Below are 27,275 nucleotides of genomic sequence, written 5' to 3'. Positions count from 1 at the left end.
ACAAACTCCATTTTAATAGAGTGTAAATCACATGTGCTAGCGTGTATTATTTGTAATTGAGTTTACATTACATGTGCTGGTGTGTTTTCTGGAGGAAGACCGGCCTCCACTGGCATGGTGAGCCTGTTGGGAGGAATGGTGAACTTTGGAAGTGGAAGCCCGACCATGAGTTTGCTTGGAGGGGGGAAAAACAAAACACTTTTTAAAAAAATATAATCTTCATTAACAAGTGCATAAAAACTTCAGAAAATCAATATATAACCAAATTCAGGTCTCAACAAATTATGGCACAAATAAAGAACTATACTTTTACAATTGTTCTTACTTGTGTCGCAGGAAGCTGGTACTCTTCACTGGGGGAGCTCGTAGGTGGGCTCACACTCATCTGCTCCTGGTTACTGCCTGTATCCTTACCAGCATGCTTTGGTTTTTTTTGGACGGTAATCACCGCAGTGGACTGCTAAAAATGATTTAGATTTTAGAAGGAGTACAGCTGCAGTAAGCAATTCTTTAAGTAGCATTGGTTAAATCCTTAGGTATAACAATTATGTTTAGAAATTGCTTTTAAAATATGACTTAGAACACTTCTCGGTTGTTTACTTGTTGGTTGACTCCAGGGTCGGCCCCGTATAGGTATAAACTGTGTGTAGTCGGAGTCTGCCCGCCGGCTTCAGGGTACCCGGTTCCAGGGTGTCTGGTGCCAGTGTGGCTAGCTCCGGCGTGCCCAGCCCCCCCGGGGTGACCGAGCCCAGGTTGCCCAGCACCGGGTTGACCAAGCCCAGGTTGCCCAGCCCCGGGTTGACCGAGCCCAGGTTGCCCGGCCCCGGGGTACCCGAGCCCGGGATAACCGAGCCCGGGATAACCAGCCCCAGGGTAACCAGCCCCAGGGTAACCAGCCCCAGGGTAACCAGCCCCAGGGTAACCAGCCCCGGTGAAACCAGCCCCGGGGTGCCCGAGCCCGGGCTGTCCTAGACCGGGCTGCCCGGCCCCAGGGTGCCCAACCCCGGGGTACCCGGGCCCAGGATAACTGGTTCCTTGGTGCCCACCAGGAGGTTGTCCAGTTGCACCAAAACCCAGCTGAAGAAAAGGAATGCAAAAAAATAGCAAGGGTGGAATTTGGTGGTAAACATAACTTTATACATAGTAGTAAGCAAAAATCATTACATTTCCTACATTCAATACATTTCAAACTTGCTTCAATCAAGTCAAATAAGAAAGAAATTACGTCTTGGATTGGAAATCACTTCACACAATCTGTTTAAACTGGCAGAAATGGCAGCGAATGAACGAATGGTATTCTGCTGCCAACCCTCCCATTTCAAATACATTGCATGTCTACTGATGATACCTTTAAATTCACACCAGAAGGTTGAGAGGGCCACATATTTGGACATCTATCATTGTCAATGACACTGAAAGAATGATTAAATCTAAAATGGAGCTTTATTCAGATCGTTTCAAAACATCTGGCCTTACCCTCTCACCATTTTCATGGTGTGAAGCAGAGCCTGGGTGGTCAAACTGGCCTGGACCTTGGATTTGATTTAGCCCGGGTGGGGGCATTCCACCAGCATCAGGAGCATCATCAGGCAATGAGTTGATGTCTGTCAAAACAGATAAAGGACAATGATGCAATGCAAAAATCAAATGTAAACGCATTTTATCAATGTACATTCAGCAGCTGCAGAATACATCGTTCTTATTTTATATTTTTTGACGAGAGAAATTTAAAGAAAAAGAAATTTAGATTTTAGTTCACTTATTTGTTGTACTTCAGACAACTACTTATTTTGTAAAATCAATCTTTGTATTGGTTATCTCCAACATCTTATTTTTTTAGAAATTTTTGAAAATGACAAACGCATAATGATTTGGAAAAACTTTATTTTTTATAGTCAGTGTGCGTAAAGTAGCTCATTGCTCCAAAAAAGCAGGGATTCGCCTTGTGCTTATTAATAAGCCTGCTGAGCCATCAGATATTCCATGAAATTTGCTACTACGTATACACCAAAATATCAAGACAATAGTAGTTGAAAGTAGTTTGCGAGTTTTGTAGGAGAAAACTGAATGTTATTTCACTGAGACTGCCAGTCACTGCATACCAATGCCATTAGAATCTTGGACATCTTCGGCGGCATTAAACAAGTGGAGAGTTTCCAAGTTGAGAGCGCACACTCCCCTCATGAAGCCTTTTCTCCAGCACACTTCTCGACGTTCTCGTTCATTTAGCAGCCTCTTGACCTCTGCCTGTGCCTTCTCAAGAGCGCCACTTTTTTCTGTATTGATCTGAGAAAAAAAATGAATGAAGAAAATTATACATTACCTGGATATACACTCGGCGGCAACTCGAATACATTTTGGCACGTAAACATGGTCAAGAAGAGAAGACTCCGTGTATTTTAGAGAGAAAAGAGATTGAAAAAAATGAAGCACTCCTCTGAACTTAAAAAAAATTATATACTTGCCGTCTCTAACTGTGTCTCATAATTCTCAAGCAGTTGGGTGCACACTTCCTCGGCTTTTGCTTGGCATGCCTGTTCTACCTTGTTCTTCCACGCTTTCTGAATGAGGGAATGCCATGCTGACCACACCTTCCTTTTCAAACGGAAATCGTAGTGGTGCTGTGCTACCCGGTTGGCTTGGGCCTGAAAATGAAATCACAAGTGCAAAGAAAGATGAGCACAATAATTCCTGATGGATATCTATAGCCTAGTTTATTAAGCGGGAGCTATTAGCTTAAATAATTCAAACATCTTGTGGAAAAAAAACAAAGTGAAATCATGAAATGAAGCATTTACCTCCTCTTTAGCCTCAATGTACTGAATTCTCCAGTGGGTGAAGACCCTCATTTTTTCAAGTTTCTGTCTTTGTTTGTCCATCGCCATATTAAGGTTACTAATCATCTGAAAAAGGAGTCATAGAAAAATTGTGAGATATGTGTTGTTCATCTTTGGTAAATGAATGAATGAATAAGGAATATGCAGCTCAGCAGAAAATGGCACTGTGGTGAAGCTAAACTTCAACTCAATGTTCTGTTTTGTCACCTCATCCTTTCTCTTGTTGGATTCCTCAGCTAACCGGAGCAGCTGGTGCAGGTTGTCAGCCTCTGCCTTCAAGGCCTCATACCGGGCTATATGAAACTCCCTTTCCTTCTGTATTGCCTGCCTGTGTTGCTCTATAAAGGCTACCCTCCATTTCCTCAACTCCCTTAGAACATTGGTCTGATGGACATAAAGAGAGGGCGACAAGAGCACATATTGTCATTGAAAATGGTGAAAACTTCTTAGCATTCTCCAACTCTTGTTTGATAGATTAATATTATATTAGTTAGAAATTAAGCTGTGGGCTCAGAATGCAAATGCAATAGAATATATTAGTGAATTTTCAAATATCCATCTCAAAGTCGTCCACAATACGATTAATTTGTGCAGTGCAGCTCCTCTTAAGTTAAAAGTTGTGAACATTGCCTGTAATGCAGTCAACGTTTTTGTAATGGCAAACAATGTCTGGAACAAAATCACTCATTCAAATTAATTTGGGGGGAAATACCTTTGAAAAAGACTGATGCAGACCCCAAGTAAAAAGTGCTGAACTTTGTACTACACACCCCCACACCACTACCAGTAGACAAAAACAGTGTCAGGAAAAAAAATATGTCCGACCTTTAATTTTTGGGTCCATGTATCCACAATGTTCTCCAACTTGCTAATGTGGTCCTCTGAGATGAAAAGATCCGTTTCGGTGCACTCAGTGAAGTCTTGCATGCTTTGATGGCCCCTATCAGATCCATCCTGTAACCTGTCTGAGCTATCCAAACCTCTCCTAGAAGAGCGTTTGTTCTTCTCTGGCAATACCCCACCCCCCAAAAAAAGAAACATTTAAATAGATAGGCTTTGCAAAATAGATAAAAGTATCATGATCCTTCTAGAAGCGCCAGACATTTCTGGACTTAAGACTTAATTACCATGACGGCTTCTTAAGTATGAAGAGGGTTCGCCAGGATCTGTTATAAGTCAGAAGATGCAGCAGTTGATTAGTGAAATGAGTACTATGTTTGGTGAAACTAAGCCTGAAATACCTGCTGGTTGTGAATCTCTTTGAGAACTCTGATCGTCAGAAGATGCCCCTAACCTCCTCAAGCGGGAAGCAGAGGCAGGATCAAATCTTGAAGAACCCCCAGCATTTTGGAGGAGGTCCTCATATTCTTCCTTTTTGACCACAGAACAGGGGACCAGTTTAATTTTATTATTGGATCCATTCATTTTTACATGTTGAATATGCAATGTAGTAGTATTTTAGATTTTTTTTTTTTTATAGATCATTCACCTGAAGATCAACGGAAGGAGAGTTGCTGGGATATGTTGAGTCTGCGGGCAACACTGGGACACTGGCCTCTTCATCTGAAGACATCTAAAAAGGAAAATAGGTGCTGAAAGAATATAACATACAAGTATATACAAGTAAGAATCGATCAAAAGATGATTTTCAGTTTTAGACACTGTCAAAGTCTCCGATCTCACGCTCTATTTTTAAAAAATTATGAATTACATGAGTACTGTATTTAACATACACACCCATACTTTGCAATAGAAGAAACCCACAACGGATCAAAGAGTTACGGTCAAAGTGGCTATGATGTTCCAAACTAAGAAAAAACTACAAACTTTAAATCGAATCCTGACGGGAGTCAAACTTAACACATACTGTATGTATATTGTAAAGAACGGGCATTATTTTGAAAGCAAATGTCACAAACCTGCGATGTTGATCTTGGTGTTTTTCAGACTGACTGTTGCGTTTTGAAAACACGATTTAACCTTACGGGTAAAATGAAAAGTAGATCGGCTTTAAATTCGTTGAATTAAAAATGATAAAGCAAATTTCTTTGCTCCGGTTCGCTGTTTAACACTTCGTTGGCTTAAAGCTGACTAAATCGTTTGAAATCGTGTAACCGGCCAACAACCGAATATGTCATTGGAGTATTTTCCACTAAGGCTAAATAAACACGACTCTGATTGGTTCTACCGTTTCCTAGTAACGGTATGCGGAACGACGCTACTGCAGCATAAATCTGAAGCCTCCAAACAAAGGCACACAAATGTTCCTGGCTCGTCTGCTTGGTACAGTAATAGTTGTTTAGGATGGAAAATATTTGAGACATATTAAAACCCAAAGCACGATGAACATAAAAGAATTGTGAGAGAAATCAGAGCAAAAGAAGAAAGACATTGGTTCACAATCGATATGGTGGTACTTTGTTGTCATTCCGATTGTGTAAAACATATATATTGTTTTTATTTATCTTCATCAATAATGAATATGGATGGACTAAAACCAAACAAGATAAATGCATAACATAAAATACAATGGATTGGAGTCAATCCTTATTATTTTCACATTTTTAAACTCAGCAGCACACTATCCTCACCATCAACAAATATTCACATTCATTTTCAATCTAGTCCAGGACAATCATCATTATTCCATTTGGCATTGCATCTTAAATTAATGTTTCTTAGAATATTTAGACGAGTTTCCAGTTCAAAATTGGAATGATTCGAATCAGCTGTAACTTGTTCGGGCTGGCATAATACTACTATATTGAGCACAAGCAAACTTTCTGCATTTTTTAAAACTTGTGTGGATGTCTGTAGTGATGTTTTCATCAATCACAATGATTATTGTTTTTTTTTTTTATTGTAATATTCTATAATGACCCCATTTAAAATAATGTTGCGATGAATCATCTATTGGCATTTCACAGTTTCACAGATTCAATTTCATTACATTTTGATGGCATTCTCCCTTGGGTTTCTTGTAATCCATCACATCTCTCTCATTTGTGTCATTGTGTTTTTCTCCAAGTTACTTTTGGATTATCACTTGTAGCAGCAGGAAGACAGAGATGAATTGGAATTGAAATGAGCTGCAAACACTGCCAGTTATACAGCCATGGATGCAAATTATGAGAAGGTTGCAGCAGTAAGAGAGGCCAAGGGACTGATTCGGTGAGTCTTTTGTGTCCACTTCATCCGTAAATTCAAGTTACCGTCTACTTCTTTATAAATTGTCAAATTCAATTCAATATAAATAATGTTAATGCATAAATTATTTTCTCTAAACAAACATTCTCAAATGTCCATCTCATCTAAACAGTACAAAGAGATAGTACACATTACGGACTATGTACATATTGATTGATTGATTGATTGATTGATTGATTGATTGATTGATTGATTGATTGATTGATTGATTGATTGATTGATTGATTGATTGATTGATTGATTGATTGATTGATTGATTGATTGATTGATTGATTGATTGATTGATTGATTGATTGATTGATTGATTGATTGATTGATTGATTGATTGATTGATTGATTTATCTATCAGTATTTTTACATGTGACTACTGTGAAGCAGAATAATATTACACACTTATCTGTTCTAGTAAACTTGGTGACTGTGTGTCTGGTAAGAAAAGCAAACAAATGACAGAATATGTTAAAACTAGAATGTGATTTCTGCTATAATGTTACATTTTAGTTCGAGAACAAAACAAGATATGCATAAAATTCTAATGATATTCAATGGGATAAGTGAGTTTCTTCATCCCAGAATGCATTTTTTTTCAATATCTTAATTAAATCCTGCAGACAGGCAATGAGAGAAAGGCTGAACTCTAAAAAGCAATCTGGGAAACGAGCCAGGAAGATCATTAGCAATCAACCCACGTGGTTTTTGCATCCTTGTGCGCTGCTCCATGACAGTTAAAGCACCAAAGCTGCAATGAGAACTGCAGATGGAGCCGGGCCTTGGGGGTTCTGGTTTAGCACACGGGTACCAATGGAGAAACAGTAGGGGGTTACAAAGTGACAAAATGATGTCATATGCCGTAGATTTAGACTGGCTTGCACTCCTTTTTGTCGTCTTCTAAAGCTAAATCCCTTTTGACAGCGGATGTAGTGATATGGTCAGCGATAGGAAGGGCACATGCCATGATGATGTGCACGAGAGAGAAGCTTATTGAAATAGGACGTTTTTAGAGAAACCATCTGGTACCTGCTGTCTGCTCTAACTTTACTTGATCTTCTCTGTCAGTTATGACCTGCAAGCAAATATACAAGGTGCGGTAAGAGAACAAGGCTGCCTCACATAGCATTATATACAGGGTCTCAAAATAGGTATATTGAAGATACCTTACAGATACACTGTAAGGTTTGGATCTGGTTAATAATTTATCTTTGCCCTCCACTTTATTTTTAGTTAGGTGAGAGGGGCTATCAGTTTTGTGAGCAATCTGTAGCATTTCTAAACTGTAAAATTTTCAGTATTATACATTACAAGAATTAAAGAAATTCCATTTTCTATTTGTATAATTCTGGCCAACTTGAGCCAACTTATTTATTTATTCAATTTCAGAGCAGGTTGGCTTTATATTCCACATTTACCCAATTTCAGTCTCCAGGATTGTTTACTATCAAGTTTTTTTTTAACAACCCAGGCTCTTGATGTTGAAATTAGTTTTTTTTTCCTCCCGATGCTCTTTTGAAGTGTCAAACATGATTTTTTTTATATTCACACTGGCCTTTGTTAAAAGATATGAAAAGAAGAGAGGAAAGGCAACTCTGCATTATCACTCCCACCTGAGTGAATGATAAATATCTTTGTAAATTGAGTTTTAGATGTACTCCATATGATTCTCCTCTGTATCTAGAAAATATTGCTTTACCACGCTGTTTATGTGTTGCTATCTCTTTTGTTGCTATAGCGCCCTTTTAAGGTCTTTCATCATTGCTCAGGAAAAAAAATCCGCCAAGGGTTGCCTAGTGAAATGTGATTCAGTTCACGTTCTTCTATTTTAGCCTTTTCCATCTGTTCCGGAACAACAATCACAGCCCATTTTTCTTTCTTCCCTCTGGGATTTTATCTAAAGTACATTATTGAGTACTCACAATCATTTATTGGTAGACCGAGCCGGATCTGGGATTAAAAAGATTAATTATACTTGCTCATAAATTTGGAAATATTAATCAACCCATTGTATTTTTTGAATTTTGCCTTTAGGTACACAGTAAAATTAAATAAATTAAGGTATGTATTCTAATTTGGAGAGATCAGATATATTATTTTAGTGATCAAATATTATCATTACAAGGAATATTTTTCCACAAAAGATGGCAAATGAAAAATAGAATACAAGGACTTGGGCGGTGAGTTCCATCTTTTTTCATGAGACAAAATCAATTTGCGCCAGTGTCCACATCCATTTATTGTAATGTAGATGAAGATAAGCAGTCGACAGTTTTTACCAGTCAACCTCATTTGTCTCTTTAAGGAAATAGCATAGGAACCATTTTTGACAGAGATACGAAAGAAAAAAGAATCACATTTTAAATTTTTTCCCCTTGAGAGCCATACTCAGAATTTACATGAAAATGTATTTTATGTCATTTCAAAACGTTTCAAGTAAAAATTATCTGAATTTTCTAACAAAATGGTTAAGATGCTGCTAATCAATGAGAGAGTATGCATACACAAGGGAGTCTAATGAAAATAAATTGTATTAGTAGAGTAATCTACAAATTCAAATCAAATCCCAGTAACGATAAATCTGTATTCTGCAGCCTTTGAAATGAGAAAAGGAGTGTATTCACCTCCAAATACACTAAATGGTTTTATTTATGAATGCTTATTTGTCAAAATATAAGGGAGAGAAATTTGTTACAGGCACATTAGGTGGTGAGGTGTGTGTGTGTGCGTGTGAGCATGTATGTGCGTGAGGGTCATTGTACACTCGTGTACATTAAGCTAAGTGCTCCTCTGCTCTTCAGCAATACCAAATGGAGTCTTATGGCTTAAGGCTATGGGGGAGTGGGGTGTCCCAATCACGGGCCACTGCATCTGCGAATCATCATATTCAGAGGAAAATAAGAGATCTTTTTTTTTTTTTGCATATTTTTGTACTTTCCTTCTAGAAAACCCTTTCAGTATGGTGTTAGAGCAAATTATAGTGGTAGGCTAAGAATCTTATCATGTAATCTTTCTGGATATCTCGTCTAGAGATTGGAGTAATCAAAAATCCCTACGGGAAGTGATTAATTATCTTTTATCTCTTGTCCGACATGTCACAACGGACTGTTCAGTGGGCCTTTGAGCTCCAAAGTGCTCGCTTAATTATTCTAAATTCTTCCCCTAAGTATAAGGGTTCTGTTCTTGGGCCTCTTAATGGGTGGAATTTGATCAGCTGCATTGGGATAAGGTTTACAGTTGTTGTTTAGTTTTACACATTCGACTTAAGGATTGTTTAAATATGTTAGCAAACCACCTTTTGCATCTCCTGATTGATACACTTTTTTTCTGCATGTTGCTTTTTGTATTCCAATGGCACTGCCAAGAATCAGATGACTAATTTTCCCCCTCAATATTCTAATTTGTAAGCAGTTTCAGTGGGCTTTTGAAATATAGCAGTAAACAATGGAGAATTGTGAATTTCATTGTTATCATTCGATTCTCCAGATTCATTTTCCTTAAATGTTTCAGCTTGATCACTTTTTCATGAACAACACCAAATCATGGCACAGACGTAATCATGCAGGATATTTCTTGTCTGTTTCTTATATATTGGTTCTTAAGAAGATTACATTATGAAATCTTAAAATTCTAGGCTTGATTAGAACATGACGTATTTCCAGTTCCAACCAGTTTTAATTAGACCTATTTTTGTGTTCTATGCTTCTCCACGTCATCTAGCCACCTAACTAGATTGTTCCATCAGACGGAATTACCCGCATCACTCAATGAAATGCAATTATTGATTACGCTGCTCCCCTCCCTGGATCCAATCCTGCATCCCTACCTCCCTCCATTCCTCCCTTCTCCTCCTCCTCCCTGCCTCCCTCCCTCCCTCCCATCATCCTCCGTCCCCCTGCCTCTGTCTCCTCTTCTGAAGTGCTGCAGCGAGAGAGCACTGCATCGGGGAGGGGGGGGAGAACAAAATCACGTTGTGCAATTCATTTACATTGCATCCAATTCTTTGTTAAAGAAATACCCAAGAGATTTTTTGAACACACATCGAACAATGGCTTTTAAGAAGCTCTTTCTACTTTTGTTGCCATAAAATCAAGGTAAGACATTTTTTTTCTTCTTTAAGTTTCTAAAGCGTTTAATAAGACATTGGTGTGGAACTTCAATATTTCTTTGTGGGAAATTAAACACTGATTTAATTTCACCCATATGTTTTATTGGTTTGCTTTAAATTATTAAATAAGTGGCATTATTAATATTTCACAGTCCTTGTCTTATTTAGGTGAGTATTTATGATGTAGCTGGCATAATTCGTGTAAGTAACTAAAAGTTAAAAACTAATTTAGTTTTAGTATTAAGAATTTTAATTTGTTTTCAGGTTTGTTTCATTGTTTAAAAAATGCTACCTCACTGTAAATTTAGATTTTTATAACTTCTTGTTAACAGCATAGCGTAAAGTTTAAGACTGAGTGTTTTTGAAAACATTTATAGTGAGCTTTTACGGTTTATCTGTTTATTCACTGGTTTTGGTGGCATTGTAATACTTCCTCTTAATTGCGGTTGACTTTGCCGGGTTGTTGGCTGTGGAATAAGAGGCTGTAGAGCAATGCCGCGTGCCCTGGGGCAGTGGAAGCACTCTGCCAAAAAGCGGAAAGGATGTGAGAGGAGGCAACTGACTCGCCCATGAATTGTACCTCGTGAGGCAATAAATGATAGACATGCTCTCAATCGCTGAACTGGAAACCTGTCGAAAAATGCTTGTGGGAAATACTTTGATACAAAGTACATAGTCATCCTGATTTTGCAGTAAAACCCTGCAGGAAAAGTTGTTTTATTGGCCATATGGTGTGCAAGAAAGAACCCATTAAGTTGTGGTAGAAGTGTCACCCTTCCTCAAAAATCAAATGGTAGCATTCAATCCAACTATTAAAAATGTTTCTCTACTAATTTTCCATGAAACTGGCCTGATATCTAGCTAACCAGGAAAGTATAACATCAATGCTCTCCAATTTCAGATTTTCAGTCATTATTTTTCCTCTATTGGTGGTATTGTTCCACTCTGAATAGAAAAAATAACATGAATGAATAAAAAACATCTTAATGCCCTCAGTGGAGGTCCACACTGTGCCAAGCTTTTTTGTAATTTGAAATGTGTTCATTTAGATGATTCTCTCCATGTGGTGAATTATTTCTCACTAAAGAATATTCGTGAACTAAGATTAAGAGTTTCCTTTCTTTAATTAATCATTTTACTGAAATTCAGTCAAACACTCATGCCCGAATTTTATTAGCTTTGGTCTGCACTTTCTTCAATCCTTTGAACTTCCAACACAAGCTCAATGAGATCCATCCCCCTTTGCATTTCTCTCATGGTAATACAGTTGTAAACCAACTGTCGTGCCTCAGGCAGTGAAGCAAAAACAAAAACAACTGAAAAAAATAGCTTTCTTCCATTATCTTGACAATCAAAAGATTCAGCAGATGTTTCATTATTTTGTTTAGATCATGGTTAATGATCCCTGTAGCTAAATGGCCTGAAGTGTTTTTGCATTTATAAGACAACGTTAATCTCGCTACGTCACCACCATGCCCACGAGTACAGTAAAACGAGTTTCATCAAGAATGTCTGTGGTCATGTGGTTTCCTATGCTATTTATCAAGAACTGCATTCTTCACCTTTAATTACATACCTCTTTTTATAGCTTTTTGATAATCCCCATTTTCAAATTACATGATTCCATTTACTCAAATGGGAAATACTGGATCTATATTAATAATTATTAAACATACTATTTTTTGTTGCTCTTATGGATAATATGTTTCCGTTTTGTCTTAGTTTTGTTAACGACTCCTCCCCCAATTCAATACACAAACACATGCACAAGCTCAGTATAGCTAATTCCATCACTGCTTGATGAAATCTCCTAATGGATGCCATCCCATTTTGGTGGCGCCTCCTCCAGATGAGGCCACGACTTCTCCATTTTGATGGGATTACTTGCAGTATTGCCCACTTAGAGATTGGACCTGCTTTCAGTTGATACTAATAAAGCAAACCAGCTGTCAGGTGTATGCGCCGGTGAATGTCTTTCAAAGGGCAGATGCTGAATGTAAAAGAGAAGTGTATGACAACTTAACAGCATTGGTGACATTGATTCGACCGTATTTGCTTGTTTTTCAGTACAATAATATTACTATTATAATTATAGTAAAACCTAAACCTAATGCTCGCATATATAGAGGCATATAAAAAAGGACATTAGACCATTTTGATTGTATAATGGCCAACATTTTGTGCAGGGTAGGCTGGTTGAACACTCTAAATTGCCCCTATAACCGGATATATATGTACATATATATGGATATATCCTGTATATCTGCAGGAATATGTGACATGACTATGTGACAATTTGAAAATACAGTACTCTAAGGCCTATTGGTGAGAACATGGAAGATGGAAAAGCTCCACTGCTGTCTTGTTTGCGAGTGTCGGTTTGATTGTGATTACTCCTGTTGCTGCGTGCACAGTCAGGGGCTCCTTTTGTGGAGGTCAGGTGGTCTTCTTTGAGCTGTGGTGTCTTCTGAGCTTCATCAGGCCTGACAGCACACCTCACCATGCACTCCATTGATTTTCTGACAGGCAGACATCACCAGGAGCTGTGTGAGCATGCTGGTCAATGTGCACAGATAAAAAAGAGAAACAGTTTGTTTAAGCAACGTGGCTTAATTCTTCAGTGATGGCAGGGTGGCATGAACTTTGACATTTGTAGCTTTGGCTGTTGGTTTAGCAAAATAATCTATTTAATTTTGCATTAAGAAAAATTGTGTTTACTATTTAGATTTTATTATACATATTTGGATGTGTTTAATCTCCCTAGGCTCTGACCCTTGTGAGGATAAGCGGTATAAAAAAGGAATGAATGACTAATCCCCTTGGGTAGTTTTACTGCATCTCAATGACTCAATTTTGAACGCCCACAGTGTACCAGCACATGGCTAGTTGCTCAACTGAGGACTACACACACTAGTTGGATCCCCCATAACCCCTATCATTTGATTAATTCTTATGATAATCTTGGACACTGCTAATGCAGGCATTAAAAATATATTGGTCCTTGCTCATAACCACAGAAGTCTTTCAATGAGCCAAAGAGATTACTGGAGTCACCTTGAATCAGCAGTGTCATTTTGTCTAGTAAAATTGCATTATAGGAGCTGGAACTGGCCCTTTGATTTGTGTTCTCCTGACAAGGCTTCAGTGTTCATTAGAGGCTTTAGTGAACAGCCCTGAGACGCATGTAGAGGGTGCACTCTGGACAGTTCTGATGATTTCGCCGCCCTATTCTTAAGTCAGTCTAGAGATGATTTAGCTTTCCGGCAGTTCAATGTAAACATGTGAAGCGCACCTTTCTAAAATGATATTATTGCATATAATTTTTGAATGAATTGCATTTTGGTTCTAATGCAGGTCTGTAAGACATGCAAACCTGAATCAGAGTTTGAATGTGAAATCACATTCGCCTAAGGTCTCCCTTCAATAGGACTCTCTGGGAAATTGCGGGTTAGTGAAGATGTATGCACAAAAAACAGTTTCTTCCATCTCACGGATGAAATATGAATGCCATGGTTGGATTGTTGCACCATCATAATTACATTGACCTCTCATTTCATTTTCTGAACCGTTTCATCCTCATTAGGGTCACAGGGGTTGCTGGAGCCAATCCCAGCTGTCTCCGGTCCAGAGGCGAGGCAAGGCACAGGGAGACGGACAACCATGCACACTCACAAACATACAGGGGCAATTTAGAGTGTCCAATCAGACTACCATGCATGTTTTTGGAATTTGGGAGGAAACTGGAGTATCCGGAAAAAAACCCACGCAGGCCCAGGGAGAATATTGACCTCTTTGTTGTGAAATTGATTTTTAGCTGTGTTTATTTTAATTGTTACATCTAACATTGTCTATTTTCATCTGTGGTGACACGTTGTTTGTCTTGCTGCTTTTACAGACGGACTGATCTGACTATTCCCAGTATAAATCCACCCTTCTCGCTCGTCTTCCCCATCACCCACTGGTTTGGCCAAAATGGAGGATTCTTACAATAACAGAACTTCCTTGGTTAAAGGTGCCAAGGACATAGTGAAAGAAGCAAAGCGTCAAGCGACAAAGAAAGTCAACAAAGTAGTTGACCGTGCCTCCGAAGAGTATACATCCCATCACAACTATTCACGATTTGAGGACGATGCGGATGATGATGACGAGGATTTCTACAGGCATCCTCAAAGGCAAGATGGAGAGGGTTACCGCGACAATGATGAGGGCTCCAGCGATGCCACCGAGGGCCACGACGACGAAGATGAGATCTATGAGGGAGAGTACCAGGGGGTCCCCTCCCAAGGTGATAGGAAGCATAAGGAGGGCCAAGTAGCTCTCGGGCAGCCCAAGTCTGATGCAACGAGGGACAGAAAAGAACTTGAGGAGGAGCGGCAGGCGGATGAGGAGGAGCTGGCACAGCAGTACGAGCTCATCATCCAAGAGTGCGGCCATGGGAGGTTCCAGTGGCAGCTGTTCTTGGTACTTGGACTGGCACTCATGTCAGACGGTGTTGAGGTGTTCGTGGTGGGCTTTGTGCTTCCTAGTGCTGAAACCGACATGTGCGCGCCTGACTCCAGCTCAGGATGGCTAGGTGAGTGAGTTCACAAGCCTTATGCCTTACCATTACACGCCCCATATATCCTCACAAAATAATTAGATTTCAATATTATGAGAAAACTGATTAGTGCCACTTAACATGTACTGCCTGCATGCATTTCATGATTTAAAATCTGTGCATCACATGGACAAAAGGGTTCCGATCCACAAGTCTTTGTCAGGATTAGGAGGGTATTGCTTAACCAGTGTGTTGAGCAGAAGTTCCAGCAGTCCTGGTGATTGTAAATGTGTAATCCCTCATCACAATGTTGTGCATAAGGATTGACTGAAGAAGAACAACAATGTAAGGGATAACTTGAGACCTTCTTTTGGACTTCTAAAAAAAGATAAGAAGGAACGCTTATGATTGGTTTTGTGGTGTGTAGCCGTGTACCCGTGATGAGGGCATCAAAGTATGAACAGAGAATTTAAGTGCCACCATGAAGTACAGTGTGTGAACAGTGGACTTGCGTGAAGGAGGGACAGCTCTGAAGTAGAAAGATTACCAAGTTAAGAGGCGTAATGGGGAAGGAGGAGTGGGAGGATCAGAGTGAGATGCTTGGCACACTGCTACTATTCAGCATGCCAGCAATGCAAGCGAGAGGCTTTGCCATCAACGCACACACAAAATACAATGAGAATGCACCGCCCTATCATTACTTATTTGTTCTCATGAGCTGTACTTTTCATCATCACACCCACCTACCTCCCTCCAAACACACACTCACACATTCTCCTTCCTCGTCATTGTCGCTGGGAAGCCGAGTCACTTTCAGGATAACTTATCTTCAATCTCCTCTAATTATCAATTGTAACCGTTTAGTCAGTTCTTTATTGTATGATGAACCTTCATCGTCATCTGCAACACCCCCTCTTCTTTGTCCACTTTACTACTACTTACTGTGTGTGGGGCACCGGGGGCCAAGAGCAGCTGAGCATAACTAAACTGCGGTAAAATGACAGCATCACTGCAGAGAATACCAACACTTGTGCAGTGCCATTCCAACAAGGGGAATGGAACATGTGTAGGAGTGGAGGGCATCGAAACCAGGCGGCTTTGGCCAGCAATATCAGTCGGTTATAAACCATTTTTAACGACTCCTTCCCATTAAAGCACCATTCGATTTACTCATTCTCACTTCTTGCTGTAATGGAGATTGGATGCTGACACTTATTTTCCTTTTTTTTCCCTTCCTTGTCGTTGAGGTCTCACAATGTAACGGGAGGGAAAAAAATAGTCATTCAAACCACCAAAAAGCTTGAGTGAAAAAGAAATATACAAAAGGAAGTCTGTATGAGTAGGAATAAATATGAGAAGTAAGGACAAAAGATGGGAGAAGCAATTAAGCACGTGAAAGGGAACAGGTGCAGATTGAAAATAATGGAGAACTACCAATGTATCGTAGTAAAATGGATTGAAGAATGTTGTTTTTGATGGTGTTGAAGCAGATCTTGAGGCTGAGAGGAATGAGCATCAAAGCGTGAAATCAGAGAAGAGGTCTTGAATGCAGCTTAGCTCTCCCACATCCTTCCTAATCATTGAAGGGTGTTCCACAAGGTCTATCTATGTATGTAAATAGAATATAAGCATCAATAGTACTCACAGGAATATATACTTTATCCCTTGTGAAATATAATGCATGTAGTGTGATGTTCACTGAAAACTGGATTCAGTAATTTTAAGTTGTCATAGATTAATGGTATTTTTATTAAACCTAACAGGAAAAAATACTCCATTTTTTTTAGTTAAGCAGTCTGTTTTTATTTTTCTTCAGTGAGTAGTTTACCAATACAAAATTAAGTGTTTTATGCTCATGAATTAGTGTGAGTCTTTTGTAGTGGTTTATGTGCCGTCTCTAATTTGGTCTGATGTTGTGATTGATGTGTTTTGACATACCAACACAGTATCATGGGCCAAAACCTTTTGCCTCAGTCTGACAAGTCTCCTGACGCACTGTCATTCTCTGACGTTGCACCAAGTCCACGTGGGTCACATAAAAAATTTCAACTGTATTTTCGACGCTTGTGTGCTTTTATTCACACTGGTTTCTGTGTAATGTGTCAGAAACTGTACTGATCTTCTCTCTGTGGTTTTGGAGTCAGCCACAATTTGTCTTTAAACTATGCTCAACTGAGCTGACGTGTATCGATTTTGTTCCACTTCTTCCTCTGATTTTTTCTCCTCTAAATCAATGGCAAAGCAGTGGTGTGTAACCCTTCAAAATGTGGAAGTTTCATTAATTAAAATGCCAGCCTGTCCAGCTTTATCATTTAAAATATGTTCTCTATTGATTTGCTGACGATGGACTGAATGTGATTCAATGCTGCATTATCTCACGCTCCATCATGTGCACCATGGGAGATGTAAGATCTGCACTGCTAGTGTGCTACCGAATTTAAAAGTAAAGCTACATGATCACAAAATCACAAATCTCTTTGTATTGCTAATGCTGTCGATGTGCTAAAACTAAATAATAGTACCTATTGACAAGTTTCTCAAAGTCCTCTTTGTAACAATAATTGTTTTTAAATGCTTACCAATACAGTATATTTGTGTACATATAGTTTACTACATACTACCATGGACAGTGAAAAGTTGCAAGACTCACAAGACATTGCTTGCAACCACCGGAAACAATAATATGTTGCCCCGAGATGACTCCCAACCTTTCTTTCAGCCATTTAGCATTTAGCGACAGACCTCTCTTTGTTCCATGAGGTTATTTTTGAGTTACAGTGTATGTGACAGTACAGTGTACTGCCCTGCTCTTTATTGGGGCCAGCCAGCACTGCTGACATCATACGCCGAGATGGCGTGCAGCAAGCTGGACAGAACATCGATAAATTCATTGTGTAATTGATGATCCTGCTTAGGGTAGATTCATTTGTCTACTGCTTTTAATGCACTGCACAGAGGAGTGAATGCAGGTGCTTTCCTTGTTCTATTTGGTGCCTGTCTGTCCAATATAGACTTAATAAAGTTTAAAATGCTTATTAGATGTCTCACGGTTCTAAGATGTAGGGCTCAATCCCTGTGTGGTGAGTCCCTTACGGCGGTGCAGAAAATGAATGAATAAATATATGAATAATTATTGCAAACCTTGCCAAGGTACAAAACAAGGGAACTTTGAGACTGAAGATTTTCTCATGTATATGATGCAGGATGGATCTGTGCAAACAATCTAATTTCATTACTGTTTTTAAAAAAAAATACTGTATTGACTTAAACATCTAGCAGAAAATTGAAAACAAAATCCTCAACATCTATTTCCCACATTTGGCTTGGCTCCAGCACCCTGACACGGCCGTAACAGATAAAGCAGTATGGAAAATGAATAATACATAAATATTTATTAGTCTTTCCAAATACTACCTAGTGTATATTTTAATGCACCATGATGGCCTCTGTAGCAAAAAATAATATTCCATATGTTCTCTCTTATTTGCAGGAAGCATTGTTTACCTGGGGATGATGCTGGGAGCATTCTTTTGGGGAGGCATGTCTGACAAAATTGGCCGCAGACAATGCCTCCTCATGTGCATGTCCACCAACGGTTTCTTCGCCTTCTTGTCTTCTTTTGTCCAAGGATACGGCGTCTTCCTAGTTTGCCGGATTGCTGCAGGGTTTGGGTAAGACTTCTGAGACTGGAGGTGACATGAATGCCAATTTGTATAGAAAAGTAATTTGGGAAGGACGAGCAGGGATATGTCCATCGTGTGTTTCCTTGGCATTCTTTCATTGAGAGTATTATATCTGTCTTCATCCTCATTGTTATTCCCTTTGCTGGTATTCATTAAATTTAATGATCACTAAACGTAATTCACAATACTTAAAGCACCTAACGAATACAATATAATTTTGGAGTATTCAGTTGGAATTATATATTCTATTTGTACACAACACGTGATTTTATATTTGATCTTTCAGGAGGTACTGCAGTAATTGCATGTGTAGCTATCTTAATGTAATAATTAAAAAAATGTCAACGTAACCTTTATATCAAATCAGGTTTTTATGCTTTATGTCATGTTTTGCTGTATAATGTGATCGTAAAGCCTAATTGCATAAGCAGATCTGAATTTAAGAAAACAGAAAACATGTGACGGATCATGCAGAATATTTATGTACTTGTTGGATATCTCTAATTTCTATTTTGTTCTGCTTCTTGCAGGATTGGAGGTGCAGTGCCCATTGTTTTCTCTTTCTTTGCAGAGGTTTTATCAAGAGAGAAAAGAGGAGAACACTTGAGCTGGCTGTGTATGTTTTGGATGATTGGCGAGATCTACGCATCCGCCATGGCTTGGGCTATTATCCCGCATTATGGTGAGTTTAGCAGCTGCTTGGACAAGTTGAATTCATCATCTTTATGCTGTAGATGCGTGGATGCACCCACTTCTGGATAATGCTGCATACACTGTCGCCTTGTGATATCAGGGACTGCTCTGCTTTAAATTTTAAGATACGACGAATGCTTCTTGGTGGCGGCTAAACACCGCATGCATCAGTTCTTTCTACAGTAACCATCACTTAATAGTTTAAATTTAGTCCCAGAACATAGTTTAGAAAGTTCAACGTTATGCCTGAATTGACCATCCTTTTCTAACTCTGTCCTTTCTTTTAGTATCTCTCCTTCCTCTTATTTCTCTTGCACTCCACTCCCCATCTTGACAGTGTTCTTTTTGATCAAGCATAATTAGGTTTTTCTCCTTGCTTGACCAGGACAAAGCTTGTGCTTGAGGTGATTTATGACCAGACCGTGCGTTGGCCAATCTGTGACGTCAGTGAATGCAATAGCACTTACATGTGTCTGTGTGTAAATGTGTGTGTCAGTGGCAACCCTTGCATTTGGTGCAAGGTTTTTCCAGCAGTAATTTAAAACTGTGGTCTGAAACCTGTAATACACCATGGACCAGTTTAATGTTTGAGTTTTCGAACACTAGCATACAAGCAAACGTTACAGTAAGTTTATAAAATGAACATATTATCCAAATCTCATCAGTCATCACAACATACATATTTGATTCAAATTAGACTTGACGTGGCAGCATGCAAGCATGAATCTGGTTGGCCGAAATAATAGTAACATCAACACACATTTTTGGAAACAGCCAAATAGACCGAAAGAAATAAGTTCATACATACAATGGCATGTGCCAAATATTTGAATTTAGAATATGAATGTTGGGCAGTGCTTATTTGTATGTACATATTTAAGCTGATCAAGCTATCCACTGTATCTTTGTACATGTGGTTGTAGTAGGAGTAGTAGTTGTGAGGGAGTGCTGAACTGGTCCACCAGTTGTAGTCAATTATGTACATAATCCTTGTAATGAGATTTCCAATAGAGTGAGTAAAACACAGACCCTGAGGGGAAAGAAACTAAGCTCCATTTCTGTACAAAAGGCAATCAGTGCTGAACAACTCCATCCTTTCTCGATTTCCTCCTATCACTCACTCTGTGCACAAAATAAATAAAAAAAACAAGACAAAAAACAAAAAAAGGCTTTGTGACAAATGGCCAATTCTGTGGAGTAGTCAATCTTGACTGGCATTTATTATTTTAAGACTAGTAGGTGTATTGATCAAATGAAAGCACGATGAGTGGACATTGTATTACCTGTATGTTTTTGAATGTAATTGCATTACTATTAAAGAAGATTATATTTTACGATTAGTTCTCGGAAGACATTTTCTGGCATAAACAGTAACGTAAAGCTGCCATTCATCCTCACTACCGCCTACGCCCGGTAATGGATTGCTCCCTGTTCATCTCCATGAAGCACGATTCGTTGAGAGACGTGGGAGGTCACAACTGGCAATACACCATTGTATTTTTGGGGGCGTTTTATTATTATGATTTTCTTTTAGATGGTGACGGTAGGTTTTCACAAACACAAAATTAGTTACAGTCATTGTAATTTATTATTCCTGATGTTTTCTGGTTTTTGTTAATTCTATAAAATTCAAACACCACACATTAGAAATTTAATTCACTGTACCATATTTTATTTTTCATTTTCAGCTTCAATGTAACATATTGTTTAATTAATTTTTAGATTTCATAAGATTTGGAATGAGCTGTCATCAAAACAGGCCGGTTTCTGTATGACCTGTAAAACTAAATTTATAAAATTAATATCTTAAAACAGCATTTTGAACAAAACCAATTTAAATGAGTCTGTTGAAAGTCTGCTACTTTAATAGTAAAGTAAAAATATATAAAAACTGGTATGTTAACATAAAATTAGAAAGAAAAAAGGAGTAATGAAATATGCTGAAAATGCAGAAACTAAAACACTTTTTCATGAATATCTCATATTGTTCTTCAATCCAATCCGAATTCAACTGATGTTGTGCATTGTGCTTCCAGGATGGAGTTTCAGCATGGGCTCTGCATACCAGTTCCATAGCTGGAGAGTGTTTGTGGTGGTCTGTGCCCTGCCTTGTGTATGTTCTGTGGTTGCACTTACCTTCATGCCAGAAAGCCCCAGATTTTACCTCGAGGTACGAGCTTGTTTGCCCATCAAATTGGACACCAAAATTCAAGAAATAAATAGTTAGGGTAAATCTTTGCCAGCTTTACATTATCATACATTTCCAAGAAAAACATTCAATGGACCATAGTCTATGATTCCAAACTGTTGCTTTTGCTTAGTAAGCTGTTGCTGATCCCACAAATGTCTTTTTTTTTCTTTGACGCTCCTTCTGCTGACAGGTAGGGAAGCACGACGAAGCCTGGATGATCCTCAAGCAAATCCACGACACCAACATGAGAGCGCGTGGGCAGCCGGAAAAAGTCTTCAGCGTGAGTTTTATTTCTCCCTGGTGCTGCTCTGCTTTAATTTAGTGATGTTGAAAGGAAGAAAAGAGGCTTATTTTCTGCCACAGCTAGGACAGGTTTTAACATACTTTGACTCTCTTCAAGGGCTCACATCTGCATTATGTCATTTCTCAAAGCTCTTCTGTGCCATTCAAGCTTATTTGGAACCTGAACTGCATTGCATGTTAAGTAGCCAAATTCATTGATGCTATCAGCCTCTGTGAGGTCATTTTCATTTTATTTGTTTTAAGGTTTAATATTTGTCACCAATAACATGGTTGCTTGAATAGAGGCAATCTAATTTAATTAAAAAAAACATCTAGTTTGTCATTTTCCAGGGATATAGCATTGACATCATTAGTCATCATTTATATTTAAAGTGCTGGTTGTGAAATTTGACAGTTAAATTTGGCGCCTTAAGTCATCTTTATTCATTTTATACTCACACATTAATCACTCTAACTGCTAGGTTAACAGGATAAAGATTCCAAAGCAGCTTGATGAATTTGTGGAATTGGAGTCAGGATCAGGAAACCCGGTTTCCAAGGCTATTTTCCGGATGAAAGCTGAAGTCCATGGGGTATGTTCTCTCAGCAGTTTACGTTTTATCCTTTGTCCCCCACCCAATTTGCTTTTAGACTATTCTGACGATCCATGCATTGTTGTTCTTTAGATTTATCTGAATCTCATGAAGTGTTTCAACTACCCAATGAGAGAAAATATGATACGACTTGCAATAGTGTGGCTCACGCTCTCTTTTGGGTGAGTGTTCTAACGAAAGAATCAAGTGAAATTTCCCCACTCACATAATACAAATTGCATTTTGCTCAATCCGAGCTCCTTCTACTCCAAAAGTGTGAGCCAAATCAATCACAGCCTGAGCTGAGACAGATAGTAGTGGAAATTGTCGGATAAAAAAGATTAATAATAGGCTTTCTTAGACTTAAAACGTTTTTTTTTTTCTGATTGCAGGTATTATGGTCTGTCAGTCTGGTTCCCTGATGTCATCAAACATCTGCAGGCAGATGAATATGCTTCTAAAGTGCAGTTGCACAACAACGAGCGTATTGAAAATTTCACTTTCAACTTTACCCTGGAGAATCAGATACACAAAAATGGACTTTTCATCAATGATCGGTATGCAATTGAGCTCAGCGGATATTATGTACATTTTGCAAAACAGCTCCTCTCCCTAGATTTCTTTTTTGTTTTGTCTGGTCAGATAAAACTAGAAATAATCTTATAAGAGTGTTGTACTATAGAAAAAGGACTTTAAGGTTCTACGCACTGAAGTACAATATAATTATCTGCACACAGATTCATCAACATGAAACTCAAATCCGTCACCTTTATTGACTCGACCTTTCGTAACTGCTACTTTGATGACGTGACATCCGTGGGATCCATGTTCCATAACTGTACTTTTGTCGATGCGTTCTTCTTTAATACAGGTGAGATGCCCTTATCAACTTTGAAGGTGCTGTTTTTTTAATCAAATTATGAACCTAACTGCAAAGTGTTTTGTGCGTGCAGACATCGACGACTCCAAACTGATAGATGGGACTGAGGTGATCAACAGCACGTTCACCCACAACAAGACAGGATGCCAGATGACATTTGACGATGATTACAGTGCCTACTGGGTTTACTTCATCAACTTCTTGGGAACATTGGCAGTTTTACCAGGGAACATCGTGTCTGCTCTTCTAATGGATAAGACAGGCCGTTTGTCCATGTTAGGTAGGATAGCTTGTTGTTAAGGATTCCTGTTGTTCTTTCTTTCTTTCTTTTTTTTAACTCTAGACATCTATCACAGTGAGTGTGGAATAGTTTTGATGACGAGCCCAGATTGGAACAGCCTCAATCAATATAACTGAAACTTTATTTTTGGGGGATTTGTCATTTTTGTGCACCAGGTGGCTCCATGGTGTTGTCGGGCATCAGCTGCTTTTTCTTGTGGTTTGGAACCAGTGAGTCCATGATGATTTTCATGCTGTGCCTTTACAATGGCCTGAGTATTTCTGCCTGGAACTCTCTGGACGTAGTGACTACGGAATCTTTCCCAACTGACAGGAGGTAAGGTTATAAGTCATCGTAGTCATAAATGGAAGAGGTTACCTGCCTTGTAGTCCTTAACCTCCTAGGACCAGGCGTCCACATGTGTGGACATCACAAGACTACAATGTTAAATTTTGAACTACAAGGGCCTGGCTTTTACTTATGATTTGGACATCATGCAAAAAGATAATTCTTTGTTTTTACACTCATAAGGTTCCAATTAGCATAAATATTAAATAGAAAATAAAAATGCATGCCTTGCAAGAGTTTGGGTCTTAGGAGGGGTTAAAGCAATAATGTGACATACAAATATTACTTCAATTTTTAATTGTAAAACCCGTGAAAATATTTACTGTTTACATTAATACTTCAAGACGAACTATCTAATTATTTCTTCTTCTTTTTTTAAACCTCTATTCTCCTGAAAACTTCCTACAGGGGAACAGGCTTTGGATTCTGCAATGCGCTATGTAAGATGGCTGCAGTTTTGGGGAACCTCATTTTTGGTTCTCTGGTCGGCATCACAAAGGCCATCCCTATCCTGATGGCATCATCAGTTCTTGTAGGGGGAGGTCTAGTTGGCCTCCGTTTGCCCGATACAAGAGCGAATGTCCTCATGTAACACCAGCTTCATCGCACTATAACCTAGATAAAACTTATAGCTTGAGGGGGCTTAAAGATCATAGAGAGAGAAACGTTATTGGCTTGGATCATACATGCAGTGGATATAAAAAGCTAGGACACCCCAGTTTAAATGCTAGATTTTGAGATGTAAAAAAAATGAAACCATGATAAATCATTACAGAGGTTTGTCTGCCATTAATTTGTCATATAATCTGTACAAATCAGTGGAGAAAAAGCAATTTCTAAGCATGGAAAAAATAATATAACATTTTTGCACCCTTTTACCCCTCAAAGATTCACCCCAAATAAATGTAGGATTTTTGTAGGCCTTTTTGGGACATTTTGGAAAGGTGCACAAAATAGAATCCAAGATATGGAATGTGTATATCATAGGCCCATCTAACTAAACAAAAAATACAAACAGGTGGATGATTTTAAACCATTGCTGAATTGATGTTGTGTGAATATCAAAATGGTATTCGAGTAATACAGCTTTTTAAGTATTTTAGAATGGGTAAGTGACCAATTCAAATAATAGCAAACAATTGGTTAACTTTCTGGGTTAATTCAGGATGGAGGAAATTATGAGAATTTCCAAAACACCAGTCAGTGGTAGCTGTAAAAATGCATTCAAGCTTCAGCAAAAATACAGAACAACAACCAAAAACTCAGCCAAAAAAGGCCTACAGGAGCATCTAAACTTGATTCACCTTTAATCAGAGGCGCTTTTTAAGTAGCATTCGTGTGACAAGTACCACTGAACATGGTGGTGCACACTTATTCAACTACTATTTTGATTTCAATTGATATGGTTGTCTCTTTTTTTACAATATCACGAAACCTTGCTAGTTTAAAAGGGCTGCTAAGTTTTTTTTATATCCACTATATAAATATTGCATTATAGACAGCCAACTTATGAGTCAAACAGTACAACAAATAATCTTACCAATCGGCAGGAGAAAATATCATGCAAATTAAAGTTGTGATTTTGTGCATGATCTATGTGAACAAGGCAGATTGTTTCACATTTCCGACAAAAAAAATAATTTTGTTCAAGTAACAGCCAGCTTCTTCTACAGTGTTACCGCATCACTTAAACTCAAGGCTTTTAATATTGATGGTCTTATTAAGAGGAGCCAGATGGGGAGAAAAGTGCAAAACAAGTTGTAATGAGCTCAGCCAACCTGCTGTGTGATAACGGAGGGAATAGATGATCAGACAGAATGGTCACACAAGACAGATGTACGACAGCTGGGTTTCCTGCAAACACATGACATGTTGCAGGTGGCCATGCAGGTTGCAGGTGGCCAGGCAGACAGGTGCAATGGGAAAAATACATGAAAGCTCACACAGTAGCACTTTCAACTTAAACTGTAGCCAACATTTGCTATCTATGCTATTTAAAACTTATTTATCAAATGTAGGATATGTAATTTATTTTTATTAATTTCCCAAGCAGAATTAAAAAAAACATTTTATGGTGAAATTAATCTTGCCATTTTTAAAGTGTAATGTTATTTTCCATCTGTGTTTTTGGAATGATTGAATCACATATTTAAAGATTTACCTATTCCACTTCGATAATCACTTTAAATAATAGAGGAAAAAAAGTTTCATTTGAGCACTTTCCCTCTGTTTTTTTTTTTTTTTTGCTGTATGTACTTTGCTCCTGGCAGTCACCAACAATAAATATAAAAAGATAACAAATACTGAATGCCTTTCAAAACGTGCCTCTCCTGACCTAGAGCAGTCTACTCATAGTCATGTGGTATCCCGAGGTTGTAGGATAGAACTGCTAAAAGAAAACATTTCTTTGAATATGTTAGTCTATATCAATTCAGTTTACGCTTACCTTTAACTGTAGATATTATTCCATTGAATTCTACACATTTTATTGAAAAAATATTTTTCAAGAATTTAAATATAGTATAGGAAATTTTCACTCACGACCCTGATGAAGATAAGCAAAATGAACGAATAACTTCTTTATGTGAGTCATGATCATCAACTAAAGTATCTGAACCATCTGAATAATGGGAAATAACACAAGAATGCAACAAAAATGCAAATAACAATCGAACAAAACAAAATACAGTAAAATAAATCTATTTCTCTCTCATTGTAGAATATATTATGATATCCATTCTTTTTAATTCAGTGACATTTAATTTTGGAGCCAGCCATTGGTTAGATCTCAATAATTAAAACGTATTTCATCAGCAAACTACTAGATATTAAACCGCTCTAAAAATACATTACCCCACTCCATCCCCCCAAAAAACGTTTACCTAATGTTTGCGCTGAGCGACAATTATATTTTAATCCCTCTTAAAGTGTGGCTCTTACGCATTCTATTGCAAGAAAAACTGTAGCATTTCTACATGACATTTGTTAAAGCCATAATTCTGAACAGTGTTGGTGAGAAGTATATTTTGATTGCACTATTGGAGTATTTATTTATTGTACTACTTCTGTGTGTGTGTGTGTGTGTGTGTGTTTAAGCATGCACGTGTATTCATTTCAGACTGTAAATAGTGTACATAATCAAAGCTAATATTAGTGGAGGTGTGGGAGTAATGTGTACAAGCAAATTGAATTTTATTGTGTGCCCACTGCTCCGTCCACGGTTTGCATCACTGTGAGTCCTCTGTTCCAATTCCCCTTTACAACTGCCACTCTCTCTAACATCCTTTCCTGTATGATGAGTATGTGTGCGTGTGTGTGTACTTGCATGTTGAAAATTGATTATGTGCTATTTATGCTTTTCTTTGAACTATTTTACCAGAAACTATGGCAATATTCAGATGTTTGTCGAAGAAAAATGTGAATGTATCACTCTTGTATGTTCTGTACATCCATTTCACAGAGGTAATCCAATCTATGTGGACAATAATTGTGTGTATCCTTGTGACCTTTTGGGCCTGCCGGTCAATGCTTCAGGTTGTGGGGTCAATAAGTGTGAAAATATTAAGAAGTGAAAAGATGTTCATTGCAGTCTTTTTTTTGTTTTTGAAAATATATACAGAACAATAAAAAACTATGTCCTCTTGGAAA

General features: G+C 38.3%; 2 protein-coding genes across 7 annotated transcripts in view; one reads left to right on the top strand and one right to left on the bottom strand.

Moving 5' to 3' along the window:
- The window catches only part of LOC144215829 (uncharacterized), a 6,490-nt gene extending 1,532 nt beyond the window's left edge, over positions 1-4,958 (bottom strand). The window contains exons 1-13 of one of the 2 annotated variants that reach the window (XM_077744989.1): positions 4,757-4,958; positions 4,327-4,410; positions 4,079-4,208; positions 3,965-4,003; positions 3,663-3,844; positions 3,045-3,221; positions 2,799-2,903; positions 2,466-2,645; positions 2,103-2,286; positions 1,477-1,604; positions 601-1,077; positions 326-460; positions 72-174 (exon numbers count right to left, since the gene is read on the bottom strand). In XM_077744989.1, coding sequence (XP_077601115.1) covers positions 72-174; positions 326-460; positions 601-1,077; positions 1,477-1,604; positions 2,103-2,286; positions 2,466-2,645; positions 2,799-2,903; positions 3,045-3,221; positions 3,663-3,844; positions 3,965-4,003; positions 4,079-4,208; positions 4,327-4,410 — 1,924 coding nt within the window. In that variant the 5' untranslated portion in view covers positions 4,757-4,958. The remainder of the gene's footprint in view (positions 1-71; positions 175-325; positions 461-600; positions 1,078-1,476; positions 1,605-2,102; positions 2,287-2,465; positions 2,646-2,798; positions 2,904-3,044; positions 3,222-3,662; positions 3,845-3,964; positions 4,004-4,078; positions 4,209-4,326; positions 4,411-4,756) is intronic. The other variant, XM_077744990.1, reaches the window with a different exon arrangement.
- On the top strand, positions 3,761-27,275 carry LOC144215830 (synaptic vesicle glycoprotein 2C-like). Of its 5 annotated transcripts, none has more exons than XM_077744994.1 (14): positions 3,761-4,460; positions 5,866-6,008; positions 14,036-14,713; positions 18,168-18,348; positions 18,891-19,042; positions 21,090-21,223; positions 21,435-21,524; positions 22,009-22,119; positions 22,213-22,301; positions 22,512-22,676; positions 22,857-22,990; positions 23,073-23,279; positions 23,456-23,615; positions 24,036-27,275. In XM_077744994.1, the coding sequence occupies exons 3-14, from the start codon at positions 14,113-14,115 to the stop codon at positions 24,217-24,219; spliced, it is 2,208 nt and encodes a 735-aa protein (XP_077601120.1). In that variant the 5' UTR covers positions 3,761-4,460; positions 5,866-6,008; positions 14,036-14,112; the 3' UTR covers positions 24,220-27,275. The 5 variants fall into 5 exon arrangements, with proteins under 5 accessions (XP_077601120.1, XP_077601119.1, XP_077601121.1 ...); XM_077744993.1 differs by lacking the exon at positions 3,761-4,460 and adding an exon at positions 5,051-5,120; XM_077744995.1 differs by lacking the exons at positions 3,761-4,460; positions 5,866-6,008 and adding an exon at positions 7,925-8,093.

This window comes from Stigmatopora nigra, chromosome 22 (assembly GCF_051989575.1).
Source record: "Stigmatopora nigra isolate UIUO_SnigA chromosome 22, RoL_Snig_1.1, whole genome shotgun sequence".
Lineage (NCBI taxonomy): Eukaryota > Metazoa > Chordata > Actinopteri > Syngnathiformes > Syngnathidae > Stigmatopora > Stigmatopora nigra.
This window is presented reverse-complemented; position numbering and strand designations above follow the sequence as displayed.